General features: G+C 43.2%; 1 protein-coding gene across 2 annotated transcripts; it reads left to right on the top strand.

Moving 5' to 3' along the window:
• The first annotated feature begins 1,875 nt into the window (after positions 1-1,875).
• On the top strand, positions 1,876-23,475 carry LOC311125966 (vacuolar fusion protein CCZ1 homolog). Of its 2 annotated transcripts, XM_084158458.1 has the most exons (18): positions 1,879-1,994; positions 5,872-5,994; positions 7,112-7,173; positions 7,264-7,360; positions 7,557-7,654; positions 7,769-7,862; positions 8,494-8,574; positions 8,702-8,749; positions 8,886-8,969; positions 10,703-10,878; positions 14,820-14,901; positions 17,235-17,296; positions 19,195-19,306; positions 19,824-19,857; positions 20,110-20,227; positions 21,630-21,788; positions 21,932-22,059; positions 22,537-23,475. In XM_084158458.1, exons 3-18 carry the CDS (start codon positions 7,166-7,168, stop codon positions 22,590-22,592), a joined length of 1,437 nt encoding a protein of 478 aa, XP_084014584.1. In that variant the 5' UTR covers positions 1,879-1,994; positions 5,872-5,994; positions 7,112-7,165; the 3' UTR covers positions 22,593-23,475. The 2 variants fall into 2 exon arrangements, with proteins under 2 accessions (XP_084014585.1, XP_084014584.1); XM_084158459.1 differs by lacking the exon at positions 7,112-7,173 and having other exon boundaries at positions 1,876-1,994.
• The last annotated feature ends 226 nt before the right edge of the window (positions 23,476-23,701 follow it).

Genomic DNA, 23,701 nt, shown 5'->3' with positions numbered 1-23,701 from the left:
GATTTAACGTAGCATTTGAGCTAATACTCACTGGAAATCAATTTAATTTACATTTTACATTTTACATTTTAGTCATTTAGCAGACGCTCTTATCCAGAGCGACTTACAGTTAGTGAGTGCATACATTTTCATTAATGCACTATTACTTTATGTTACGTAGTGTTACGTAGTGTTGCCTAAAATGTAAAGATAGTGGAGAGCTGCTATGTTAGTTGTAATATTGTGTGACACCGTTCTGTCCATCCAAATCACAATATGAATACACTACAGCTTGTATGACCCAGCGGTCTGTCTTAGTCGTGTAAAGCTCACAGGTCATCACGTTTACAGTGGTTAGCATCATCACTAGCCCATCAACAACCCACATATACATTGACCTACTGCACATGAAACAGAAAAGAAGATACCATTGAGGTGCCAATTCAGACAACTGTGTCGAAGGAGTAAGGGAAAACCTTGTCTGCTGTTTCTGGCAATCAAGCGTGAAGGGAGCTGTTCTGTTGTATTTTCCTCAGTGCTTAAGTAGCTAGTAAATGTGAGACGTGACCTTACCTGACACCACTCTATCGCTCAGGCTATATCGGGTAACACTTGTGTCCACTACACCACATTAAGTGTGGGTGTGTGTGTGTGTGTGTGTTTGTGTGTGTGTGTTTGTGTGTTAAATACCTGAATAGAAGAGGGCACAATAACCAACCACCATAGGAAATTCTCTCTGTCGAAATATAGAGAATCTTTTTTTATTTTTGTGACATCTGTCATGGGGTCATAAAGGTTAACGATCAACACTCAGCATAAGATTATTCCATTACATTTACAAGATTTGTTTTGATATATTTGTTTTAATATTTGATAATTAGGTGATGAATAATATATGAATAGTTGACTGAAAATAACATTGTTTATTCTTCAGTTTACTCAGAACAATGGGAAATCGTATTTTGTGGTTGATAGAAATTCCAATAATTCCAAAATGGATGTTGCTCATTGTTTATCCAGGAATAGGTCTGAAATAAGAGTGGTTTGCCAGCACTGTGATAAGATATTGTGTAAAATAATGAATTTGAAAAATGTATTCAAGTTAACTACCAATATGCCAACATTCCATTCAAACAATGCAGTCAATCCAAAGCCATACACTGGCTCAAATCATTTGATGATAAGACTTAGACAAGTTTTTAAATGCAACAAGTACTGATATTGTATAATAAAATAGTACTCACAGTTTTCCAAGAAAACACAAATTGAGACATTTATGGTCTGTTTACACATAGTTTAGATGATATTTATACAGAAAATTGGTATAAAACCTATATAAACTGTATTTATAATTATATGACAATATTTTAGGTTGACAATAATTCTATTACACAATTTCTGATATCACATTCGTTACTTTTATTTTCCTGCATAAGTAAAATCAGGATTATGCCTCTACTGCCATTCATTTCAATTAGACTGGTTAGGATTTCTCCCTGACCAATATGGCTGCCATTTTCACCCCATTCTGGAACTTTGAGAGTTAATGACATAGTACCCTCTAGTAATTTAATAGGATCTCTATGGCCAGTTCTCACATTACATTATTACTGATTATTTATCCAAATTGAGTATCAACATCATACAATAATGATATGATTGAATTTGACAGTTGTCAATTGCCTGTCACTTGTTTAATTGTTCCATCAACCATTTTTAATAAGCAAAGACCAATCCATGATCATTAAGACCAATTCCTGTTCTTAATGTTCTCCTTCAACATTGTATTAGAATATAGGCCTGATTTATGCACAGTCTGGAAAGGCAAGGGCATCACAGGAACTTTTAGTGTGGAGCCATCATTTTTAGTACAATAAATCCCACCGAGCAGTTTCTACTGTAACACAGGTGATTATGTGAAAATCAGGAAGTTTATGCGGGTTTTCTACTTTATTTCTTACTAATGTTCACAACAAACAAGATGATCTGCATGTGCCGAGTTCATACAGTAAAAGGTAAGTCGCTTCGTTGTGTTATATTGTCAAATTCATCTGTGATTCGAAAATAGTTTTCCCAGATGGCTGCGAAAACAACTCCAGTGTAGCGGATTGTTGACACTGCTGCAGTGCAACCAGCATACACATTGACCACCTAAGGTCGGCGAACTGCTTGCTATATCTAACAATTTAGCTTTTTAACGGTATAAACTTAGCTAGTTCGATTGCTTTGTACCACATTTGTCTTGTCAGATGGCAAAAGATTCCCCGTTGTTGTGCCAACCTGGCTAGGCCGATGGGGACTCCCAAGCCCTTTATCATGACTCTCAGTTCCATTACACATAAATCATTGGATGAACGCTTCTTCTGTACAGGGAGTTTGTTAAGAACCCCGACGCTCAATCTGAACATTAACACACAAGCATTTTAGGGACAGATCGAAATGTACTAAGGGGGAGGGGCAGTGGTGTAAAGTACTTAAGTCGTTTTTTGGGGTATCTGTACTTTACTATTTATAGTTTTGACCACTTTTACTTCACTACATTCCTGATGGAAAATAATGTACTTTTTACTCCATACATTTTCCCTGACACCCAAAAGTACTCGTTACATTTTGAATGCTTAGCAGGACAGGAAAATGGTCCAATTCACACACTTATCAAGAGAACATCTCTGGTCATCCCTACTGCATCTGATCTGGCGGACTCACTAAACATGAATGCTTCGTTTGAAAATGATGTCTGAGTTTTGTAGAGTGCCCCTGGCCAAAAAATGTAAACAAGAAAATTGTTCCTTCTGGTTTGCTTAATACAAGGAATTTTAATAGATTTATACTTTTACTTTGATATTTAAGTATATTTTAGCAATTACATTTACTTTTGATACTTAAGTATATTTAAAACCAAATACTTTTAGACATTTACTCAAGTAGTATTTTACTGAGTGACTTTTACTAGAGTAATTTTCTTTGAAGGTATCTTTCTATGAATATTGGGTACTTTTTCCACCACTGGGGACGCGCTGGTCCAACTCAAGGTGTCAATAAAAAAAATGCACCCCCCCTCCCCAAAGTAACAATTATTTTCACATGACCCTCCCCTTGTACTGTAAAATAAATTGAACACCCTCCCCCACATAGAATTAACTAAAAATAATGATTACGACCACAAATAACAATAACTGTAGTGACCCTGTGTTTATAAATGTGGATATCGACTTCAACATGCTTTTCTGGCACAGTCGATGACGGGCCAGAAGGTTGACTGTTCACCGACCACCACAGACGAGCTCACTCTCCCTGCCTGTTTCATTACACTACGATCAGAGCCGGCTAGGGGGAAATCTGATTTTTTTCAATATTTTGATGCCATATTTATATAAAATATATGCAACACATTTTCCACCAACAGGTTTCTGTGCCAATGCACCACACAACCAATAAACAAAGCATACCGACTTTAGGCACTTCAATATCATGGTTTGCGTTTGAGGCTGGTAACTCTAATGAACTTATTCTCTGCAGCAGAGGTAACTCTGGGTCTTCAATTTTTGTGGCGGTCCTCATGAGAGCCAGTTTCATCATAGCGCTTGATGGTTTTTGCGACTGCCCTTGAAGAAAAGTTCAAAGTTCTTGAAATGTTCCGTATTGACTGACCTTCATGTCTTAAAGTAATGATGGACTGTCATTTCTCTTTGCTTATTTGAGCTGTTCTTGCCATAATATGGACTTGGTCTTTTACCAAATAGGGCTATCTTCTGTGGCTTGCAAAAGTATTTACCCCCCTTGGCATTTTTCCTATTTTGTTGCCTTACAACCTGGAAAAAAAACATCCCCACAGCATGATGGAGAGCTCCTTGGTCTTCATGGTGCCGCTTGCTTGGTGGTGCCGCTTGCTTAGTGGTGTTGCAGACTCTGTGGCCTTTCAGAACAGGTGTATATATATACTGAGATCATGTGACAGATCATGTGACATTTAGATTGCACACAGGTGGACTTTATTTAACTAATTATTTACATTTACATTTACGTCATTTAGCAGACGCTCTTATCCAGAGCGACTTACAGTTAGTGCATACATTATTTTATCGAACCCACAACCCTGCCGTTGCAAACGCCATGCTCTACCAACTGAGCTACATCCCCTGCCGGCCATTCCCTCCCCTACCCTGGACGACGCTGGGCCAATTGTGCGCCGCCCCATGGGTCTCCCGGTCGCGGCCGGCTACATGGCCCCATCCATCCTCCCCTCAATACGGTGCAGTCGTCCTGTCCCCTTTGCAGAAAAACATCCCCAAAGAATGATGTTTCCACCTCCATGCTTCACGGTTGGGATGGTGTTCTTGGGGTTGTACTCATCCTTCTTCTTCCTCCAAACACGGCGAGTGGAGTTTAGACCAAAAAGCTATATTTTTGTCTCATCAGACCACATGACCTTCTCCCATTCCTCCTCTGGATCATCCAGATGGTCATTGGCAAACTTCAGACGGGCCTGGACATGCGCTGGCTTGAGCAGGGGGACCTTGCGTGCGCTGCAGGATTTTAATCCATGACGGCGTAGTGTGTTACTAATGGTTTTCTTTGAGACTGTGGTCCCAGCTCTCTTCAGGTCATTGACCAGGTCCTGCCGTGTAGTTCTGGGCTGATCCCTCACCTTCCTCATGATCATTGATGCCCCATGAGGTGAGATCTTGCATGGAGCCCCAGACCAAGGTTGATTGACCGTCATCTTGAACTTCTTCCATTTTCTAATAATTGCGCCAACAGTTGTTGCCTTCTCACCAGGCTGCTTGCCTATTTTCCTGTAGCCCATCCCAGCCTTGTGCAGGTCTACAATTTTATCTCTGATGTCCTTACACAGCTCTCTGGTCTTGGCAATTGTGGAGAGGTTGGAGTCTGTTTGATTGAGTGTGTGGACAGGTGTCTTTTATACAGGTAACGAGTTCAAACAGGTGCAGTTAATACAGGTAATGAGTGGAGAACAGGAGGGCTTCTTAAAGAAAAACTAACAGGTCTGTGAGAGCCGGAATTCTTACTGGTTGGTAGGTGATCAAATACTTATGTCATGCAATAAAATGCAAATTAATTACTTAAAAATCATACAATGTGATTTTCTGGATTTTTGTTTTAGATTCCGTCTCTCACAGTTGAAGTGTACCTATGATAAAAATTACAGACCTCTACATGCTTTGTAAGTAGGAAAACCTGCAAAATCGGCAGTGTATCAAATACTTGTTCTCCCCACTGTATATGTAGCCTATATAAAGGAATAGAAACTTAGGCCTAACCCCAGAGATATAGAGATATGCCGGTGGCATGCTACGACACTGACATGCATTTCTTTATGTCAGATGGCCACTGCATCTGCTATGTAGATAGACGTACAGAAGGAGGGTAATTAGTAAATGTTCTATCTGAATATTTTGTATAAAGATAATAATTCTATTTTTAGACTATAGGAGTAACTCTGGTAGGCCTGAAACAGTCTTCCTCACCTCAAGTTCAACTGTCAGTTGGAGCACACTGCCTTCATATTATAGGCCTGCAGTAGCTAAAGCTTAATAATAGCCACACCATATCAATCCTTCACAAACGTTTCACAGAAGTAAGTCAAGCCATTGTTTATAGGGAAAATATGAGCAGAAGAGTGAATGTAAATCAGGGGAAAAACGCACTACCCTCCCCTGTGTACCCCCAAAAAGCACACGACCCTCCCCAAAGCAAAAATACCAAGTTTGACAACCCTCCCCTATTTTGTACCAACACTCCCCCCCAGTACATATCGGTCCGTCCCTTATCTTTCATATCAGCTAAAAATAATAATAAAAACTTAAATTGATACACACCTTGATAAGGTTGGGGTTACTTTTCCCACACGGCCATATCTCCATGTTACAGAGTTTGTTTACGGAAGACAAGAGGCGACCACCTGTGCCAATGAGCGTAACTCGGGATGTGTAGCGGAAGTGTAGTTTACTCGGATGGAAGCACCCATAGCTGTATGGATCTGTAACTGCTACAGTAAGTATATATTTTTTATTTGAAGGATTCTTTCTTGTTGAATGAAAGATAAGGGCCATATGTTTTGAAAGCTGTATTGCAAGCGATTTGACGTTTTTGTAAACGTTAAAATGCAGCATCGGGATTGTAAGTTCACATGAGGCAGTCGTGGGCGACGCTAATGGCTGAGAACTGTAGGGAGAAGGCAGAATGCCGCCTAGAGGTTGAGAGCTAGGGCCTCCCTAAAAACACGACACTTAGATACAAGTTACTTTTTGTAGCAGGTTAGGATAGCATTTTTGCTAACCCTAACCAGAATATATTCCGACCCTACAGTTGCACTGGGGTCGGTCAGGCTTCCTGTTTAGATTAAGACACTGTGGAGCCGGCGCAAGATATGGCTCGGAAAATGTACCTCAATCCAGGGATGAGAAATACGTTGTACTCCAAATTGTCGCATTATCCCAACTTTTACATCGAGAAGATTGAACGACTGCTAGTTTTTCAGCAGCAGTAAGCAAGCGTAGGTTTGGAATATATTCTGGCCAACGCTAACCCTCTTCCTAACCTTAACCAAGTTCTCCCAACCTGCTATGTTAATTCTCCTAACCTGCTACGAAAAAGTCTGAGCTGTATCGAAGTGGCGTGTTGTTAGGGAATCTTACATTCAACATTTTAATAATTTAGCTAGCAGACGCTCTTATCCAGAGCGACTTACAGTTAGTGCATACATTTTTCATACTGAGGCCGATGTGCTAGCTAGCTGAGTTGTGAGAGAGTTGGCTAAAATAGCGAGCTAGCAGGCTAGATTACCTTTGTTTGAAAGGCCTGATTGTAATGCCACCTAGCAAGCCACATAAAGGAAACCAGTTAGCCATGCACCTGATGTGTTTTAGTTAGGATACATTTCTACAGCTAGCTAGTACTAGGAGCTGTATTGCTGGCTGGTGTGAGTGTGCCACTTGACTTGAGATTTCTCTCTAACCCAGTGGAAGGTGTGCAGATCAGAAAATGCATACCTACAGTTGAAGTCGGAAGTTTACATACACGTAGGTTGGAGTCATTAAAACTCGTTTTTCAACCACTCCACACATTTCTTGCTAACAAACTATAGTTTTGGCAAGCATTCTGTTTTCAGCCACAAGGCTCAATTCACTTTGGAACAGAGGAAGTCCAGACACAAACCATACTAATGATTAGGTAAAACCAGTGTCTTATTGTGATAACAGGTGATACATCTTTTAGTCTGTTCAGTCACAGATAGTTGATCAGCATCTTTCTCTGTTGCAGTCCAAGAATGGCTTCGGGAATGCAAGAGATACAGTACACTCCATCTCTACTCAGTTTTTTCATCTATAATCCTTCATTTGGGCCTCGGGAGGGAGAGGTGAGCTCCACTTGGTGGTTTTGATCTCCTGTGTGTGTTTCACATGTTCTCACTGTGAACTTCAACCAAAGCGAACATGAACTCTTCATCAGCTCAATGTTTGCTGCTTTAAATTATACAATGTGAATATGTCAACTTTGTGGTCTCCATTTAAATACTGTGCCTCATGGAAACTGTCTCCTTGAATGTATTATAGGAGGAGAAGAAGATTTTATTCTACCATCCTAGTGAGGTTGAGAAGAATGAGAAGCTCCGTAATGTCGGCCTTTGTGAGGCCATTGTACAGTTTACCAGGTACACAAGAACTACTAACAAATCAATCATCTGGAAATACATCTTACATCTATGTTAGTTGTGTGTATTGACTTCCTATCCCCTGGCCTGACCACCATCTTTGCTATATTCCAGAACCTTCTGTCAAACAAAGCCTGCTAAATCCCTCCACACACAGAAGAACAGGCAGTATTTCTTTGAAGCGGAGGACAGTTTCTGGATCGTCATGGTACGCTGGTGTTCCAGCTCCTTTACACATATTATAAATTGAGTGTACAAAACATTAAGAACACTTCCTAAGATTGATTTGCACCCCCTTTTGCCCTCAGAACAGCCTCAATTCGTCGGGGCATGGATTCTACAAGGTGTCGAAAGCGTTCCAAAGGGATGCTGGCCCATGTTGACTCCAATGCTTCCCACAGTTGTCAAGTTACTTGGATGTCCTTTGGGTGGTGGACCATTCTTGATACACACGGGAAACTGTTGAGCATGACAAACCCAGCAGCATTGTAGTTCTTGACACAATCAAACTGGTGCACCTACTACCATACCCCATTTCAAAGGCACTTAAATATTTTGTCTTGCCCATTCACCCTCTGAATGATACACAATCCATGTCTCAAGGCTTAAAAATCCTTTGTGAACCTGTATCCTCCTTCATCTACACTGATTGAAGTGGATTTAACAGGTGACATCAATAAGGGATCATAGCTTTCACCTGGTCAGTCTGTCATGGAAAGAGCAGGTGTTCCTAATGTTTTGTACACTCAGTGGTTGCGCCCTCTACTTGTCTTTTTGAGAAGTCATTAGGTATCCTAGGATACTTTTAAATCAATAATACCTCTCCTCTACCTGTCCAGGTGGTACGGAACCCGATGGGAGAAAAACCCAATAAAGATGGGAAACCTCCTTCAATAGAATATCAGGAAGAGGAAATACTTGTAAGTCTTATTTTGTTGCGTCTTTTATTCATGTTTATTGATCTTTGTCTATATAAGAGTGAATTCAACTCTTCTTTGCAGAACTTTTATTTCTTATTCAGATGTTTATTCTCATTTGTTCCTGTAGGACACAGTTTATGGTGCAGTACTACGGGAATGCTACAGTATGTACAAGGTGAGCACCTGGTTGGGGCTCGGGAGTATAACTCAAGTCATACTGGCTCACATTCTTTAGTAAAGATTGTGTAAGAACCTTACATCTAGTAAGGATGTGTTTAGCTGATGGTTCTTTACGCTGCTCTTTTCTCCAGCTCTTCAACGGCACATTTGGCAGAGCAATGGAAGCAGGCGGGGTGGAGCTGCTGATGCAGAAGCTCGAAACGTTCTTCTACAGGGTAAAACAAATCAAACACTACATAGTAAATGCTTCTCTGCATCTATATGCATGATGATTGGGGCACTAGGTGGTGAGTTATTTGTAATGTTTTATTGGATGCAGAACATTTGTTTTACACGTGTGCCTATATACTTTGAGAAATTTAGCTTGATTGCACTGTTCAACTGAAATCGTCCAAGCACGTTGTGTTTTCTCAAATGTTTTCCTAGGAGCAGGGCACTGCTATTTCAATGCCGGATTCTTTATTACTTGTGAAATTGATTAGCATATCTTTGTAAAAATAACGTATATATTAGACACCCATTGACTCTTACTTCTTAGTAAGTCCTACCTCTTATGCTGCGTTTAGACCAGGGACGCAAAAACCGTCATACCAGTTGGCATAGCGGGACAAGAAAGCAAGAAAGAGTGTGACGGCAAAACCAAGCCAGCACGACTGTATGCGTTGTTATGGTGATGTCAGTAAACAACAGGGCAAATCAACATCCGGTAGTAAAACAACGCTACGGCAAAAGTTGAAATATTTGAACTTTGGCGGCGAGTCCCATCTACCGTGGCGGCTGACAGCATTCACCGCCAGGTCAACGGCATTTACCGTCGTGCTGACATTGAAAACAATGACATACGGTTTGCCGTCTACCTCGTACCATCTAAACGCAGCCTTAGATGTCCTAGTTTTACTGTGAAGACATTCGCATTCGGTGTTGTAAGCTACAATGCGTATATACTATCCACTTTGCTAACAGTTTGATGGTGGTGTCCAGGCCAGGCTGCCTGCTTGACAGATGCTACTGGTGCTTCTAGCCATCATCAGAGGGGTTGATCTTGTATTGATTTTCCAGTGACTAAATGCAGGATCAGATGACAGTCTTCAAATAAGGCCTCTCCCACTAATTATCCCTGCTCAGAAATAGCCCTTCCTCAAGAAGAGCTGGTCAAAGCATCCACCATACTACAGGCCCAGTCCATTTACATCAATGACCTGTGTTCATTATTCATACCTAGCCAATCCGAGGAAACCCCCAGCTCTCCCTAATCCTATCAAGGGCTTTCCCTTCCATTATGTAACCTAAAGACACAGAGAGGGCCTGTGGTGTCTGTATGGTATCCCAGGTTGAATGTCACTGTTCTAGCAATTCTAGAGAGCGTCCTGTCTTGTCTTTGGGAACAGCAATGTAAGCACTATGCAGGTAAACTAATATCTCCAGGTTTGACCTAACAGAGGTCCACCTTGGACAGAAATATTGTTGCTATTGAAGCTGGAAATGGGAGCATTGTATTGTCCAGCATACAGTGTGCAGACCTTTTGTGTTTCTTAATAAGTTTTCTCAGATATGAAATCTGAGCATAATGGGATGTGTGTATAACGTTGCTTTCTAAGCTAACACTTCACCTTCCCCAAGTATCACTGATGGCTATTAACCAAACAGAGACATGTCTTTCTATTCACCTTCCATTGTCCACCCAGCCTGGGATCCCGAGTGGCGCAGCGGTCTAAGGCACTGCATCTCAGTGTTTGAGGCGTCACTACAGACCCCCTGGTTCGATTCCAGGCTGTATCACAACCGGCCGTGATTGGGAGTCCCATAGGGTGGCACACAATTGGCCCAGCGTCGTCCGGGTTGGGCCGGCGTAGGCCGTCATTGTAAATAAGAATTTGTTCTTAACTGACTTGCCTAGTTAACTAAAGGTAAAATAAATAAAAAATAACTGTCCCCTGGTCTCCTCCAGTACCTGCAGACGCTGCACCTGCAGTCCTGTGACCTGCTGGACGTGTTCGGGGGAATCACCTTTTTCCCCCTGGACAAGATGACCTACCTGAAGATCCAGTCATTCGTCAACAGAGTGGAGGAGAGCCTCAGCCTAATCAAATGCACAGCCTTTCTCTACAACGACCAGCTCATATGGTACGGCTGGGGGAAGCAGATGTGTGGGGGTGGTCTGCTGTACTTTGGTCTTAAACACCTGCCCACATGTAGAAACCAAATTTAGCCTACAATTTGCAAATGCACGGGTAGGAATGAAGCTAACAGAACTGGTTGGAGAAACATAAGCTCTGAATTGTATTCTTGCATGATCTTGAGACACAGGCTGCTCCACCGTTCAACTGGCTCTGTATCTAGTAGGCTCTTTTTCACGCCAAAGCCAAGGGAGGGGAGGAGAGAGCTTATTGGGCTTCCCCTCCTGGGTATGTGTTGTGTGTGTGCCAGGGCCCTGATCTTATAAATAGCCTGCAGGCCCTTGGTGCCTCCAGGCAGCCCTTCACCACTGTAAGGTGTGGGGGAGCCTGGCAGCTCCTCATCCCATTAGGGTTGGGGCTGGCTAGACCTTGGCTGGGAGGCACAGAGGAGACTTTAAATACACCTTAATCTGATTACAGTAACTCCCATCCCGACATGTCTCTCACTTTGAACTATCGGTCTGAACTGAAACCAGGGCTTGCGAAAGTATTCACCCCCCCTTGGCATTTTTCCTATATTGTTGCCTTACCTGGAATTAAAATGGATTTTTTGGGGGTTTGTATCATTTCATTTACACAACATGCCTACCACTTTGAAGATGCAAAATATTTTTTCTTGTGAAACAAACAAGAAATAAGACAAAAAAACAGAACTTGAGCGTGCATAACTATTCCCCCCCCCCCCTAAAGTCAATACTTTGTAGAGCCACTTTTTGCAGCAATTACAGCTGCAAGTCTCTTGGGGTATGTCTCTATAAGCTTGGCACATCTAGCCACTGGCAAAACTGCTCCAGCTCCATGAAGTTGGATGGGTTCTGCTGGTGTACAGCAATCTTTAAGTCATACCACAGATTCTCAATTGGATTGAGGTCTGGGCTTTGACTAGGCCATTCCAAGACATTTAAATGTTTCCCCTTAAACCACTTGAGTGTAGCTTTAGCAGTATGCTTAGGGTCATTGTCCTGCTGGAAGGTGAACCTCCGTCCCAGTCTCAAATCTCTGGAAGACTGAAACAGGTTTCCCTCAAGAATTTCCCTGTATTTAGCGCCATCCATCATTCCTTCAATTCTGACCAGTTTCCCAGTCCCTGCCGATGGAAAACATCCCCACAGCATGATGCTGCCACCACCATGCTTCACTGTGGGGATGGTGTTCTCGGGATGATGAGAGGTGTTGGGTTTGCGCCAGACATAGCGTTTTTCTTGATGGCCAAAAAGCTCAATTGTAGTCTTATCTGACCAGAATACCTTCTTCCATATGTTGGGGAGTCTCCCACATGCTTTTTGGCGAACACCAAACGTTTGCATATTTTTTTCTTTAAGCAATTGCTTTTTTTCTGGCCACTCTTCCGTAAAGCCCAGCTCTGTGGAGTGTACGGCCTAAAGTGGTGCTATGGATAGATACTCCAATCTCCGCTGTGGAGCTTTGCAGCTCCTTCAGGGTTATCTTTGGTGTCTTTGTTGCCTCTCTGATTAATGCCCTCCTTGCCTGGTCCGTGAGTTTTGGTGGGCGGCCCTCTCTTGGCATATTCTTTAAATTTTTTAATAATGGATTTAATGGTGCTCCGTGGGATGTTCAAAGTTTCAGATATTTTTTTTATAACCCAACCCTGATCTGTACTTCTCCACAACTTTGTCCCTGACCTGTTTGGAGAGCTCCTTGGTCTTCATGGTGCCGCTTGCTTGGTGGTGCCGCTTGCTTGGTGGTGTTGCAGACTCTGGGGCCTTTCAGAACAGGTGTATATACAGTGGGGGGAAAAAGTATTTAGTCAGCCACCAATTGTGCAAGTTCTCCCACTTAAAAAGATGAGAGAGGCCTGTAATTTTCATCATAGGTGCACGTCAACTATGACAGACAAATTGAGGAAAGAAAATCCAGAAAATCACATTGTAGGATTTTTTATGAATTTATTTGCAAATTATGGTGGAAAATAAGTATTTGGTCACCTACAAACAAGCAAGATTTCTGGCTCTCACAGACCTGTAACTTCTTCTTTAAGAGGCTCCTCTGTCCTCCACTCGTTACCTGTATTAATGGCACCTGTTTGAACTTGTTATCAGTATAAAAGACACCTGTCCACAACCTCAAACAGTCACACTCCAAACTCCACTATGGCCAAGACCAAAGAGCTGTCAAAGGACACCAGAAACAAAATTGTAGACCTGCACCAGGCTGGGAAGACTGAATCTGCAATAGGTAAGCAGCTTGGTTTGAAGAAATCAACTGTGGGAGCAATTATTAGGAAATGGAAGACATACAAGACCACTGATAATCTCCCTCGATCTGGGGCTCCACGCAAGTTCTCACCCCGTGGGGTCAAAATGATCACAAGAACGGTGAGCAAAAATCCCAGAACCACACGGGGGGACCTAGTGAATGACCTGCAGAGAGCTGGGACCAAAGTAACAAAGCCTACCATCAGTAACACACTACGCCGCCAGGGACTCAAATCCTGCAGTGCCAGACGTGTCCCCTTGCTTAAGCCAGTACATGTCCAGGCCCGTCTGAAGTTTGCTAGAGTGCATTTGGATGATCCAGAAGAGGATTGGGAGAATGTCATATGGTCAGATGAAACCAAAATATAACTTTTTGGTAAAAACTCAACTCGTCGTGTTTGGAGGACAAAGAATGCCGAGTTGCATCCAAAGAACACCATACCTACTGTGAAGCATGGGGGTGGAAACATCATGCTTTGGGGCTGTTTTTCTACAAAGGGACCAGGATGACTGATCCGTGTAAAGGAAAGAATGAATGGGGCCATGTATCGTGAGATTTTGAGTGAAAACCTCCTTCCATCAGCAAGGGCATTGAAGATGAAATGTGGCTGGGTCTTTCAGCATGACAATGATCCCAAACACACCGCCCGGGCAACGAAGGAGTGGCTTTCGTAAGAAGCATTTCAAGGTCCTGGAGTGGCCTAGCCAGTCTCCAGATCTCAACCCCATAGAAAATCTTTGGAGGGAGTTGAAAGTCCGTGTTGCCCAGCGACAGCCCCAAAACATCACTGCTCTAGAGGAGATCTGCATGGAGGAATGGGCCAAAATACCAGCAACAGTGTGTGAAAACCTTGTGAAGACTTACAGAAAACGTTTGACCTGTGTCATTGCCAACAAAGGGTATATAACAAAGTATTGAGAAACTTTTGTTATTGACCAAATACTTATTTTCCACCATAATTTGCAAATAAATTCATAAAAAATCATACAATGTGATTTTCTGGAGGAAAAAAATCTCATTTTGTCTGTCATAGTTGACATGTACCTATGATGAAAATTACAGGCCTCTCTCATCATTTTAAGTGGGAGAACTTGCACAATTGGTGGCTGACTAAATACTTTTTTCCCCCACTGTATATATACTGAGATCATGTGACAGATCATGTGACACTTAGATTGCACACAGGTGGACTTTATTTAACTAATTATGTGACTTCTGAATGTAATTGGTCGCACCAGATCTTATTTAGGGGCTTCATAGCAAAGGGGGTGAATACATATGCACGCACCACTTTTCCGTTATTTATTTTTTTTGAATTATTTGAAACAACTCACTTCACCAATTTGGACTATTTTGTGTATGTCCATTAGATGAAGTCCAAATAAAAATCCATTTAAATTACAGGTTGTAATGCAACAAAATAGGAAAAACGCCAAAGGGGATGAATACTTTTGCAAGGCACTGTATCTAATCAGGGGATTACGTGAACGATAATAGAATGATTGTAACGATTTGATTGATTGCTAATCAAAGGAGCAGTTTTGATAGCATTGGGCCTACCATGGAGATGATGGGCTTAGTTTATCAATACTCCTGAACAGACTCTGAACAGGAACAGGAAATGGTTGATGCTAACTAAGGTGTGTCCCTTTTTTTGTTGTCCCCATGCAGGAGTGGTCTGGTGCAGGATGACATGCGGATCCTGTACAAGTACCTGACGACATCACTGTTCCCCAGACACTCCGAACCAGAGGTGTGTGTGTGTGTGTAGATGGAAAAACAGTAGTGTAGAAACCTACCAAAAAACAATTAGGCAACAACAAATTCAATCCCTTTTATACACCTTCCTGGACAAAATGTTTCACTGTAGTAGTGAAGGTGTAAACTTGGCAGTAGAAAACCTAAACAGCATATTTGACCGACGAATGTAACAGGCATAATTAGTTACATTTACGTCATTTAGCAGACGCTCTTATCCAGAGCGACTTACAAATTGGTGCATTCACCTTATAGCCAGTGGGATAACCACTTTACAATATGTTTTCTTATTTATTTATTTTTCTTTGGGGTGGGGTAAGGGGGGGTAGAATGATTGCTTTATCCTATCCCAGTTATTCCTTAAAGAGGTGGGGTTTCAAGTGTCTCCGGAAGGTGGTGAGTGACTCCGCTGTCCTGGCATCGTGAGGGAGCTTGTTCCACCATTGGGGTGCCAGAGCAGTGAACAGTTTTGACTGGGCTGAGCGGGAACTGTGCTTCCGCAGAGGTAGGGGGGCCAGCAGGCCAGAGGTGGATGAACGCAATGCCCTCATTTGGGTGTAGGGACTGATCAGAGCCTGAAGGTACGGAGGTGCCGTTCCCCTCACAGCTCCATAGGCAAGCACCATGGTCTTGTAGCATATGCAAGCTGCTTCAACTGGAAGCCAGTGGAGTGTGCGGAGGAGCGGGGTGACGTGAGAGAACTTGGGAAGGTTGAACACCAGACGGGCTGCGGCATTCTGGATGAGTTGTAGGGGTTTAATGGCACAGGCAGGGAGCCCAGCCAACAGCGAGTTGCAGTAATCCAGACGGGAGATGACAAGTGCCTGGATTAGGACCTGTGCCGCTTCCTGTGTAAGGCAGGGTCGTACTCTCCGAATGTTGTAGAGCATGAACCTACAGGATCTGGTCACCGCCTTGATGTTAGCGGAGAACGACAGGGTGATGTCCAGGGTCACGCCAAGGCTCTTTGCACTCTGGGAGGAGGACACAACAGAGTTGTCAACCGTGATGGCGAGATCATGGAACGGGCAGTCCTTCCCCGGGAGGAAGAGCAGCTCCGTCTTGCCGAGGTTCAGCTTGAGGTGGTGATCCGTCATCCACACTGATATGTCTGCCAGACATGCAGAGATGCGATTCGCCACCTGGTTATCAGAAGGGGGAAAGGAGAAGATTAGTTGTGTGTCGTCTGCGTAGCAATGATAGGAGAGGCCATGTGAGGATATGACAGAGCCAAGTGACTTGGTGTATAGCGAGAATAGGAGAGGGCCTAGAGCTGAGCCCTCGGGGACACCAGTGGTGAGAGCACGTGGTGCGGAGACAGATTCTCGCCACGCCACTTGGTAGGAGCGACCTGTCAGGTAGGACGCAATCCAAGAGTGAGCCGCGCCGGAGATGCCCAACTCGGAGAGGGTGGAGAGGAGGATCTGATGGTTCACAGTATCAAAGGCAGCAGACAGGTCTAGAAGGAAAAGAGCAGAGGAGAGTTAGCTTTAGCAGTGCGGAGAGCCTCCGTGACACAGAGAAGAGCAGTCTCAGTTGAATGACCAGTCTTGAAACCTGACTAGTTTGGATCAAGAAGGTAATTCTGAGAGAGATAGCAAGAGAGTTGGCTAAAGACGGCACGCTCAAGAGTTTTGGAGAGAAAAGAAAGAAGAGATACTGGTCTATAGTTGTTGACATCGGAGGGATCGAGTGTAGGTTTTTTGAGAAGGGGTGCAACTCTCGCTCTCTTGAAGACGGAAGGGACATAGCCAGTGGTCAAGGATGAGTTGATGAGCGAGGTGAGGTAAGGGAGAAGGTCACCGGAGATGGTCTGGAGAAGAGAGGAGGGGATAGGGTCAAGCGGGCAGGTTGTAGTTTACTACACATTGTTACCCCACAGGCTCCAGAGAATGTTGATAATGATTTGTGAAGTTATATTAAAGCAGGTTTTCTCCCTCTCTCCCTGTCTCTCTTCTCCACCCACTCCCTCTCTCCCTGTCTCTCTTCTCCACCCACTCCCTCTCTCCCTGTCTCTCTTCTCCACCCACTCCCTCTCTCCCTGTCTCTCTTCTCCACCCACTCCCTCTCTCCCTGTCTCTCTCCCTGTCTCTCTTCTCCACCCACTCCCTCTCTCCCTGTCTCTCTTCTCCACCCACTCCCTCTCTCCCCCTCTCTCTTCTCCACCCACTCCCTCTCTTCCTGTCTCTCTCCCTGTCTCTCTTCTCCACCCACTCCCTCTCTCCCTGTCTCTCTTCTCCACCCACTCCCTCTCCCCCCTCTCTTCCTGTCTCTCTCCCTGTCTCTCTTCTCCACCCACTCCTTCTCTCCCTGTCTGTCTCTCTCCAGCTGGCTGGTAGGGACTCTCCCCTAACACCAGAGGTGGCAGGGAATCTGCTTCACTATGGGAGGTAAATCCTTAAACGCCCTCTCTGGTCCCCTCCCCATGGAGGATTGCTGATCAGTGTTCCAACACGACGTGTTCTTACCCCGCTGACATTAGATTTCTCTATCATCCTACACACAGACACAAAGGAGGGGGACTGACTCTGGGATCACACTTAACAGCGAGAGAGAGGGAGAGCTAAGCTATTTAAGAGTCCCTGTGTAGCCTAGTCCACCCTAGAGCCCTCTGTGCTTGAGAGTGAGAAAGGAGGAGATACACTACATGGCAAAAGTATGTGGACACCTGCTCGTCGAACATCTAATGCAAAATCATGGGCATTAATATGGAGTTGGTCCCCCCTTTAATGCTATAACAGCCTCCACTCTTCGGGGAAGGCTTTCCACTAGATGTTGGAACATTGCTGCGGGGAGCATTAGTGAGGTCGGCACTGATGTTGGGCGATTAGGCCTGGCTCGCATTCAGTGTTCTAATTCATCCCAAAGGTGTTAGATGGGGTTGAGGTCAGGGCTCTGTGCAGGCCAGTCAAGTTCTTCCACACCGATCTCGACAAACCATTTCTGTATGGACCTCGCTTTGTGCACGGGGGCATTGTAATGCTGAAATAGGAAAGGGCCTTCCCCAACTGTTGCCACAAAGTTGGAAGCACAGAATCGTCTAGAATGTAATTGTAAGCTGTAACTTTAAGATTTCCCTTCACTTGAACTATGGGGCCTAGACCGAACCTTGAAAAACAGCCCCAGACCATTATTCCTTCTCCACCAAACTTTACAGTTGGTACTATGCATTCGAGCAGGTAGCATTCTCCTGGCATCCGCCAAACCCAGATTCGTCCGTCGGACTGCCAGATGGTGAAGCGTGATTCATCACTCCGGAGAACGCGTTTCCACTACTCCAGAGTCAAATGGCGGCGAGCTTTACACCACTCCAGCCGACGCTTGGCATTGCGCATGGTGATCATAGGCTTGTGTGCGGCTGCTCGGCCATGGAAACCCATTTCATGAAGCTCCCAACGAACAGTTATTGTGCTGACGTTGCTTCCAGAGGCAGTTTGGAACTCGGTAGTGAGTGTTGCAACTGAGGACAGACGATTTTTACGCACTACGCGCTTCAGCACTCGGTGGTCCCGTTCTGTGAGCTTGTGTGGCCTACCACTTCGTGGCTGAGCCGTTGTTGCTCCTAGACATTTCCACATCACAATAACAGCACTTACAGTTGACCGGGGCAGCTCTAACAGGGCAGAAATTTTATGAACTGACTTGTTGGAAAGGTGACATCCTATGACAGTGCCATGTTGAAAGTCACTGAGCTCTTCAATAAGGCCATTCTACTGCTAATGTTTGTCTGTGGAGATCGGATGGCTGTGTGCTTGATTTTATACACATGTCAGCAACGGTTGTGGCTGAAATAGCCCTGAGAGCGTGCTGCCGCCGGTGTGATTCGTGACTGCGAGGGGAATTGGACACTCCAATCCCGGGCTGACTCCTGGGATACACAGAGAGAGAGAGAGGATCATTTAACAAGGAGATTATCCAGCAAAGGCCCCAAGGGCAGGGAGAAATGTTAGTGTAAATTATGGAACGGTCGCACGCACGTACAGTACGTACGCACACACAGTATGCAAACCCACACAGTCTACAAACCTGCTGTAGGCCCACATATACATTTACAAACGGCATTCGTGACTTGGGGATTCACTGTATTAATTTGTTATTTTTAGGCCTGCATCACTTAAATGTTTTGTCTCAGGCAATTTCTATGCTATTATTTGTGAGGTAAAACAGTTTTTGATTTGTATCAAACTAGATTTGTTCTGTGATTGTGAAACACCCTTGTCATTCACAGTAATCATGATGAGCTGTGATGCATCCTCCTTTTCATATCCTGTCCTCTCTCCACCCTCAGGTTTTTGACGGGACCTGCTAACCTCAAAGACCCAGAGGCCAAATTCCGCTTCCCCAGAATATTTGTTAACACAGAGGACAGTTATGAGGAGCTGCATTTGATCGTTTATAAGGTGAGGAGAGGGCTGTGTTCCAAATGGCAACATACTCCCTATATAGTGCACTACGTTTGACCATAGGGCTCTAGTCAAAAGTAGTGCAGGGCTCTGGTCAAAAGAAGTACACTACATAGGGAAAAGGGAGGTAATTTGGGACGCAACTAAGGAGAAGGGAACTGTGGTCTGGAGTCCTGCTGGGTTCGTGGGAACTCGGTAGCATTAATTATGGAAATCACCCAAAGAGGCTTTATTTTTTATGTTTTAAAGAGAGCCAGATGGGTAGTACTCCCAACCCATTATTTGTTTGGCAGACAATTTGGTAATCTGTTATTATTTCATAACTGAAGAACAGAGGGAGGGTTTGACCCAAGTTGACCTCTTGTTGGGAATAGACGGCTTTGTTCTCTGGTCTCTCAAATGGCTTCCTTAAATGATTCATAAATTCAATGTGTTTGGTAATAGGTTCTAAATTATAGTATTCCTTTCTCTAGACCCATTGTATTGAAACAGCACATTGTCTGCTTTATTTCAGTCGATGAATGCAGCGGTTTGTTTTATGATCAGCAGTGAGTATCCTCTCATATAATTTGGTCACCCCCCCCCCCCCCCCCTTAAACAGCTGGGCTGATGCTTATTACATTCTCTGAGTCGGCTGTTTCCAGTGTTCTTCCGAATACAACAACGGTAAATTCTTGGCAAATTCTACAGTGTTGCCATATTATGTGGACCGTGAAATAAAAAAACGTATTGATTTTTATAAGTTCCTAAATCCATTCTACTAATTCTAACTGTATGATCATATTCTCTCTCTCTCCCAGCGTTGGTGGAGCTGACGAGGGAGTTCTGTGAGCAGCTGGATGGCATGGTGGGACCTCAGCTCACCCTGCTGGCCTCAGACATATGTGAACAGTACAACATCAACCGCAGGATATCAGGGTCAGTACTGTTACTTTAATCTGCAAAGCCTCTAACCTCCACTCCAATTCCTGGGACTGTGTTGCTTCAACACGCAATGATAGAGATTATGGTCCGAAATATTGAAAGGGGTGTACAGTCGACCCGACCCCTCATTAAACGTAGCATCCGGAACCAAATCTCACATGCGCGCTTGCCAGATTCGTCTTTCACAAGAGACTAACCCCTTATAAATACAACAGCTAGAGACTATTGTCACAGCATGCACTGAAGTGGAGCTTGCCCTTATCAGGAGCAATTGAATGTAATTGAATTTGGACTGGAAGACTGTTGAGCAGCCAAACAGTTTTATTTTAGTTGTTTTAACACGAGCCACTTCTCTGTTTGTCAGAATGGGGACCACCAGCAGTGTTACTGTTAACAGTCACTGAAGTGAACTCAAATCTTGCCCTACATTTGGCTGACAATGACGTTAAGAGTTAGATGAGACGCCATATAACCATCTGATATCGCAGTGTTACTCAGGGAAACATTACTACGGCCCCAGTCTTACCCCAGGGGTTAGGCACACTGGCCTGCACTCCTTACAACAGCTTGTTTAAGATAAGCATGCTACTGTAACCCAAGTCTGGACTCTTAGACAATTTGATGATGGGTTCCATTTATCATAGTAGTGAAGAATGGTCGGAATTACTAATGGCTGCCAAAAGTTCTCAGGGAGCTGGCTCAAAGCCTGACCGGAACTGTGTGGAGGTTGGTTGAGCATGGCGCTTGCAATGCCAAGATAGTGGGTTCGATTCTCGGGACTACCAAAATGGGTAGCATGGCTTCAATCTATCTATTATTGATGCCTGTAGTTTGACTGTCAGTAAAACGTCCTGCTAGAGGAGTGTCCATCTCACCTTATTGTCATAATGTGTTTTTAAAAGGTAAGCGTTCATGCCATGGCATCCTTCATTGATGATTGGACCAATGAACTCAATGACCTGGAGAAACTGATGATGCACGAAGTAAACCGCAATATTGGGCCGATTTACACAACAACTAAGAGCGTTGAAGCACGAGGCTAACCTTCTCTGCTGTCGTGGTCCTGTAGCTTCCCAGTGTAGCAACGTGAAGCATACAAATGCTCAGATAAGTCTTGCATCGCGCTCATCTCAATATCTGCGGTGCTGCTCGTGGCAACGTCATAACGCTGAGTCTACCTTTATCATAACATATTGTGCTGGCAAGGATATTTTATTTTCATATTGGCCTGGAAAGGTTCCAGCAACTCTGTTGAATGTGCAAGCAGGCTAGCACAGTACAGTTCTGCTTAGTTCTGCTTGGCTCTGCTCATCTCGGCTCAGTAGTGTGAACAGGGCAGTAGACTCTCCTCTCATCCTTGTAATGATCGTCATCCTTTCCCTCTGTGTTGTTGCAGGCCGGACAAGGACCCCCAGTTCAAGTTCATCTACTTCAACCACATGAACCTGGCAGAGAAGAGCACCATCCACATGAGGAAGACACCCAGTGTGTCTCTGACCTCCGTCCACCCAGACCTCATGAAGATTCTGGGAGACATCAACTGTGACTTTGCCCGGTAAGCACTAACCACAACGACGATGTACCACAACAAAAATACAACCCTGTTAGGGTTAGCTCTCTGAGGCCTAGTTTTGACAGCTCTCTTTGAGTACAGTATATTATAGTGACCTTATGTTCATGTGCTTTTTGTTGCCTCAGGGTTGATGAAGATGAAGAGATCATTGTGAAGGCAATGACCGACTACTGGGTGGTCGGCAAGAAGTCGGACCAGAGAGAGCTGTACGTCATCTTGAACCAGAAGAATGTCAATTTGATTGAAGTTAATGGTAGGTCCAACATAGATTAGATAGATAAGATTAGATTAATAGATTAGATTAATAGATTAGATTAATAGAATAGAATAGATTAATAGATTAGATTAATAGAATAGAATAGATTAATAGATTAGATTAATAGAATAGAATAGATTAGATTAATAGAATAGAATAGATTAATAGATTAGATTAATAGAATAGAATAGATTAATAGAATAGAATAGATTAATAGAATAGAATAGATTAATAGAATAGAATAGATTAATAGATTAGATTAATAGAATATAATAGATTAATAGATTAGATTAATAGAATAGAATAGATGAATAGATTAATATATTAGATTAATAGATTAATAGATTAATAGAATAGAATAGAATAGATTAATAGAATAGAATAGATTAATAGAATAGAATAGATAGATAGATAGATAGATTGAAGGAAGAATTAATGATTTTGTTTTCTTGGTTATGCTTGCTGATCCAACAGAAGAAGTGAATAAGCTCTCTGCGACACAGTTCAACAACATTTTTTTCTTGGACTGAAGGAAGGAAAGGAAGAACTGCACAAAGAAGAACGAGAAGGAGAAATAAATGGACTGTTTCACAACACTAAAACTGTCAGCATTGCAGGGTATTATGACAGCATCAGTGTAATGCAATAATTGCATAGATTATGTAAGAGTCCGACCAAACCATGAAAATGCCACGCACGCGTCCCTCCGTGGGGGCTAGGTCCAGAATCTATTTAGTAACCACATTATAGGCATGTTAGAAGAATAATTATATTCTTCTAACATTAAATATAATTAATTATAGGCATGATAGAAGACATATAGTGCCTTGTGGAAGTCTACACACCCCTTGCACAGTCTTCACATTTTGCTGCCTTAAAATTAAATATAAAAAGGGAGTAAATAGTTTTGTTTCATATAGATCTACGCAACTCCACATTTTCAAAGTGAAAGAAAGTTATAGACAATTTTTCTAATTAATACAAAAAACGAACACGTCTTGATTGTGTATGTCTTCACAAGAGTTAATACTTGGTGGAAGCACCTTTTGGCAGCCATTACAGCTGTGAATCATTTTGAGTAAGGTTCTACCAACTTTGCACATCTCTTAGGGCAGCATATGCCCATTGTTTTTGTCAAAATCTCTCGAGTTCAATTTGGTTGGGAATCATTAATGGACAGCAATATTCAAACCTTGTCTCTGATTTTTAAGCAAATTTAAGTCAGGACTGAGACTACACCACTCAGGAACAACTCAGGAACACAGCATTTATAAAATTATCAGAATGTTACTGAATTTGTAATTGTCTTCTTGTTTAAGTTCCTGTCAGCGGTTTCTTACAGTTGACGTCATTGGTCTACTTGTTGTTGTTAAGGACACACCATGACATGATCACTAAATTGATTTAAAACCGACATGCACAGACATGCTGTTTTTCTTCTGTTCATTGTCTTGTATAATTTTGTCTTGTATAATGTCTAAAGTAATGTGGTTTGTAATATACAACCCCAACTTTAAATAAATTAAGAAATTCTAATTTTCCTCCCATGTAGCCCATTTCAACGACAGCCTAAAAATAGATGTGCTGTTTGACAAGGGAATGCTCTCGCCATCACACTGCCCTGTCCCATCTGGACAAG

Source organism: Coregonus lavaretus, assembly GCF_964263955.1.
Source record: "Coregonus lavaretus genome assembly, chromosome: 1".
In the NCBI taxonomy this organism is placed as follows: Eukaryota; Metazoa; Chordata; class Actinopteri; order Salmoniformes; family Salmonidae; genus Coregonus; species Coregonus lavaretus.
The sequence above is the reverse complement of the archived record's forward strand: the minus strand, read 5'-3'. Positions and strand labels throughout refer to the sequence as shown.